At 36.7% G+C, this 5,449-nt stretch overlaps 1 protein-coding gene across 2 annotated transcripts in view; it reads left to right on the top strand.

Annotated features, from left to right (window-relative positions):
- Positions 1–5,241, top strand: part of LOC107489289 (protein SHORT ROOT IN SALT MEDIUM 1) — a gene marked incomplete in the record, with an annotated part of 9,961 nt that extends 4,720 nt beyond the window's left edge. For both annotated transcript variants that reach the window (XM_016110039.3, XM_021142677.2), the window contains 12 exon segments: positions 364–481; positions 1,030–1,241; positions 1,323–1,386; positions 1,681–1,854; positions 1,997–2,027; positions 2,124–3,445; positions 3,537–3,611; positions 3,715–3,789; positions 3,879–4,454; positions 4,532–4,573; positions 4,654–4,716; positions 4,801–5,241. In XM_016110039.3, the coding sequence (XP_015965525.1) occupies positions 364–481; positions 1,030–1,241; positions 1,323–1,386; positions 1,681–1,854; positions 1,997–2,027; positions 2,124–3,445; positions 3,537–3,611; positions 3,715–3,789; positions 3,879–4,454; positions 4,532–4,573; positions 4,654–4,716; positions 4,801–4,890 (2,842 nt within the window).
- Between the last annotated feature and the right edge of the window lie 208 nt (positions 5,242–5,449).

Below are 5,449 nucleotides of genomic sequence, written 5' to 3'. Positions count from 1 at the left end.
GAGTTTCTCTTAAAAAAAACAGGACAAAAATGTTTATCTATAAAAATAGCTTTCTGATCATCTTTGAGAAGAGTCTTTTGTACAGATAATGAACTTCACACAAATAGATGCCAGATGTCTAATCCTGTTCCGTAAAACTTGTCAGAAAGTTTGTCACGGGAAGGTGCAAGCATTACATTCCAACCAAGTTTTGATTATCAGAAATTTTGCCAGACATCTATTGATTTTCATTTATTCCTTCATTCCACTTTTTCTCGAAGATCGTCCTAGTTTTTCTGCTTTGCCTGCCATATATGTATTATTCTTACTAGTATTTGTTTAAAAAAAATAAAAACAAGTGAAAAATAACATTATTTTGAACAGTTTTGAGCATGATTTTATTGAAGAAGGAAGTTTCACTGAGACTAGGGAATCATCTGACAAGCTTTTGATGGGACAACCTCCAAATTCAATACAAGGAAATACAGTATGGAATGCTAAAGTAGGTTCAGCAATGGACTTTGTGATTTGTNNNNTGGGAATTATTTGGCGGTGGTTACTTTTTTTTTTTATTTGTGCACATTATTTCGTAATGGTTACTAAACATATTGCTTTTGAAGCCCAGAATTTTCTTTTTGGTTGCTACTAAGATGTGATAGAATGTGTCGGTCTTGAGAAAGGTGACAAATGTGGTACAATGTGTTGATCTTGGTTGCAACTAAGATGTTATAGAATGTGATACAAAGCTTTATTGCGAACACCCTCCCATCTCCTGCCTAACCCATTTCTCTGATAACAGATCAATCTTAAATGCTTATCATAAGGCTTGTGCCAATATACTTGATCTAGTTTGATACTTTCCAACAAACTTTGTCCTTCCATAAATAATATAGATCTGTTTGCAGGAGCTTGTACGTTGGTGGTTGCAGTTTCTGTTGTAATGGTGTTTTCTAGTTGGTCTCCTGTGATATATAATCATATAAATTCATTATTGTACATAAAAATTTTGGGCTTCATTGCTCGCTAAATTACTTTATCTCCTTATTTCAGATAATCTTGATGAGTGGACTTAGTAGGGGTGCATTGGAGGAGCTGTCATCTGATAAAATTTTAGATGATCGCATTCCTCATATTTGCAGTTTCCTTAAGTTTGCGGTCCTTAAGAAGGACCATTCTTTCATGGCAGTTGGTGGTCCATGGGAACCAGTTGATGGTGGTGATCCATCTGTTGATGACAACTCTCTGATTAGAACAGCGCTCAGGTTTATGCTTAAGATATAAATATTGTTCTGGAGGTTATAATTTCTACTACTACACTAACGGGCATTTCTCCTATTTTCCAGATATGCAAAGGATGTTATCCAGCTTGATTTGCGTAATTGTCAACAATGGAACCGTTTTCTAGAGGTATTGGTTTACTTTCGTTGTTGTGTTGGTATTTTTTGCTTGTTTTAATCTCTCCCACCATTGGGATTGACAGCTAAATCCTTTTTCAATCATTTGTATGCTTCGAGTCTTATTTCCTGTTAGTTTGTGTTTATTCTTACGAGCTATGTTCATTTTGCATTCTAGTGGTCTAGTGATATTCTGCTTTTATGTTTCTTTTACTAATCTTTACTATTATGTTTTTTATTTCTTCATTTAAAATGCTAACACATTCTTATGAAATTTCTAGTCTCCTAATAGCTTTATGTTTCCCAGATACACTATGATAGACTTGGAAAAGATGGTTTCTTTAGCCACAAAGAGATCACTGTACTGTATGTTCCTAATTTGTCTGATTGTCTCCCCAAGTTGGATGAATGGCGTGAGCATTGGCTTGCCCACAAGAAAGCTATGGTTGAGAGAGCACGCCAACTTGCTTTGAAAAGAGAGGTCTGTTTATTTTGGCCGTGGTGGTTTTGCTGATAATCTATTTGTGCTGGATATGGGTTGAAACTGGAATGTTGCTTGGGAATTTTCTCTATTATTCTATTTTGATTTTAATATATTCTTTTTTTTTTTGGTAACGTTTCAGAACACAAGAGATAGCAAGGAAGCTTCTAAAGGTGAGTGGCCTCACTTTCCTGTGTGACATGTATCTTTTTGTCAACCTGATTTTATCTAATCATGTTAATTGTGGTTTTCCGGCTATTGTACTTTAGACAAATTGGATAAGAAGAAGGAATCTGCCTCATCTGGACAATCTGGAGATGCTAAGAAAAAGGAGAAAGATAGCAATAATGTTAAGGTGGAAGCTGAAGAGAAAACTGCAGTAGATAAGTCTAAAACTACTAAACATGATGGCTCTGACATTGGTGAAGGAGGCAAGAATGCTGAGAAAAAACAGCCCGAAGCTGATGCTTGTCAGACATCAGGGAGTGTGAAATCTGTAAAGAAGAAGGTTATAAGGAAGGTTGTAAAGCAAAAGGTTGTCAATAAGGCAAATGATGCCACAAACAAGCAACTCGATAAATCAGATGAGAAGAATGGTGTGGAGAAAATAGAAACATCTACTGTTCTGGTTGAGGGCGAGAAATCTTCTGTGGGTCCTGATGGGATTCAGGATGCTACGAATAATGTAGTTTCCAAGGATATTATTATGAATAATACTGATGGGGAAGAGGGGAAGGATAAGGATATGATTAGTTCTGAAGACAAACCTCTAGATAAGCCAGAAACAGTGGGCAATGCTACTATTAAAACAATAAAGAAGAAAATTATCAAGCGGGTACCAAAAAAGGTGGTTGGTGAAGCATCAAGAACTCTTCCTGAGACTAAAACTGGAGGGAACGTAGAGGCAGTTAAAGCAGAAGACGGTACCCAGAGCATGAGCAAGCAGATTGCTGGTGCAGGTATTGCAGCGACACAAGGGAAGAAAGCTGTGAAGGTGGTTCCTAAGAAAAAGTTAAAAACACCTACCGCTGTAAAGCAAAATGATACATCTGCTTCCAATAAAACTGAAACAAAATCTGACAAGGATGACAAGAAGTCTGAAGAAAATGTTGTGGCAGGTCAACCACAAGATGTCACTCAGAACAAGGGTAGGCGGACAGCTGATGCGGATACCTCAGTGACAGAATTGAAGAAAACTGTGAAGGTAGTTTCTAAAAACAAGTCAAAGGAAACCTCTGAAAAGCAAGATGGTGCAGCTGATTCCAATAAAAATGAAATGAAGTCCAACAAGGATGGCATAAAAGATGAAAAGGATGTTGGAAAAATTGGAGCCAAGTTAGACAAACAGAAAGCCTCTGAGAAAGATGTTCACAATGTTAAAGGGAAGTTGAAAGATGGGGATAAGGCAAAAGACATGAAAGGAACAAAAGATGGAGATAAGTTGAAGGACATGAAAGGAACAAAAGAGAGAGATGGAAAAGACGAGTCTAGAAGCAAATCTAGTAGAGAATTGAAGGAGAAGAAGAAGTCCGATGAGCCTCCTCGGCACCCTGGATTTGTTCTTCAAACAAAATGGACTAAAGATTCTAAAGTATGCTAACTTTAGCTTGGTTCTACGAACTGTAGTCAAATTTTTCATTTTCTCATGTAGTCTCGGTCTTAATTTGTCAATTATATTGCAGCTTCGTTCGTTGTCATTGTCACTGGATTCGTTGCTGGATTATACTGACAAAGATGTTGAAGAATCAACACTTGAGGTCCGTTATTTACTAGCTTGGCAACAGCTTTTTCCGAGTCATTTGTAGTATTCTGCTGCTTTCAAATGGACATTCATTATTCTTTATTGTCTGGGTTTTGCAGCTTTCATTGTTTGCTGAATCATTTCATGAAATGCTCCAGTTCCAAATGGGTTGTAGGATTTTGGCATTTCTTCAGGTTTGTTAAACCATTGTTTGTAGTTAGAGTCTGAGTATATTTTTCAAAGGAAGTCTGACTACAATTTTGGTGTACATAATTTTCTCCAGAAACTGCGCATTAAGTTTGTGACGAAAAGGGCCCAGCGAAAGAGGCAGAGAGAAGAGAGCCATGAGAAGGATAGTGAAAGTAAATCACCTTCAAAACGTACAAAGAAAGATAACCCTCCTGTGAAGAGTGAGCCTGCAGATATGGACACAACGGTTCCAACCGAAGGAGATGATGATAAAACTGTTGTACAGAAAGATAAGCCTGGTGGTGAAAAAGAGGAGGATAAACCTGTTGAGAAGGAGGATGTGAAGATGGAAGATGGATCAGACGAGGAGGAAGATCCTGAGGAGGATCCTGAAGAATATGGCGAAATGGAAAATGGTAGTCCGCAACATGATTCATCTGAGTATAAAAATGCTGAGCAAGAGGCCAATGCAGATGTTGAATCCAAAAATATTACTGGCAACGAAAAAGCTGCAGAATCTTCTAAAGAGGAAACTAAGGTTATAATAGAAGAGGTGAAAGAATCCAAGTCTGATGCACATTCCACCGAAGAGAAGGAAGGAAAGGTTGATAAAATAAAGAAAGAAGCCCCTGCGGTTAAGGAGGCTGTTGTGGACAAAGAACTTCTTCAGGTACTTCCCTCGTCTAATTATAATTTACTAGTACATGATGTTTTCTTGATTGAATAATGACTATTTATTTATGACAGGCTTTCCGATTCTTCGATAGGAATCAAGCTGGCTACATTAGAGTAAGCGCCACGAACATCAGCTAATCTGTTTCATATTATGCTTGACAATGCTAAAATGTTCGTTTTTCTCATTTCTTCAGGTTGAAGACATGAGATTAGTCGTCCACAATCTAGGGATGTTCCTTTCTCATAGGGATGTTAAGGTGAAAAAATATTACACATACTAGTATCATATTAACTATTGATTTTCATCTAAACTGTATACTAACGCATTTTATGTAAATCAGGAACTTGTACAAAGTGCATTATTGGAGAGCAACACTGGGAGGGACGATCGGATACTCTATAATAAGCTGGTGCGGATGACTGATGTTTGAATATTTGATGCAACCTAGGGTCTCTCTCACTCTTATTTATTTATTTTATTATTATTATTGGGTGAAAGGACGTGCTGCGTTTCTTGTAATGCATGGATGTAACTCATAATAACATTCTGTCCACTCAACTCCCCCGGATTCCCATAAGTTCTGCTATTAGATTTCACAGTTGAGTTTGATCATTTACTAGATTCCCGTGATTTTCTACATTTATCCACGTTATATGGCGGGGCATGGGTGATTGGAACCCCTCTGTAGTCATGCATGAGCATGGTTATTAGAAGTTTAGAACCGAATCAGTAACGGATTCACTCAGATTATTGAATTATTAGTTGAATTTTATGATGCATAGAGATGGGACATAACATGGGACACATAACATTGACACGGTATGTTGACACGCGAATTTGAAATTTGAAATTTATATAAGACATGCGGACACCGTGTACGTATAAGATATGAAGTATATTTTAAATAAATTATTATGATATTTTGATATTTTATTAATATTAAAATATAAATTAATATTTTAATAATTTTTAATAATTTTTAATTATTT

The sequence above is a fragment of the Arachis duranensis genome, chromosome 5 (genome assembly GCF_000817695.3).
Source record: "Arachis duranensis cultivar V14167 chromosome 5, aradu.V14167.gnm2.J7QH, whole genome shotgun sequence".
In the NCBI taxonomy this organism is placed as follows: Eukaryota; Viridiplantae; Streptophyta; class Magnoliopsida; order Fabales; family Fabaceae; genus Arachis; species Arachis duranensis.
The sequence above is the reverse complement of the archived record's forward strand: the minus strand, read 5'-3'. Positions and strand labels throughout refer to the sequence as shown.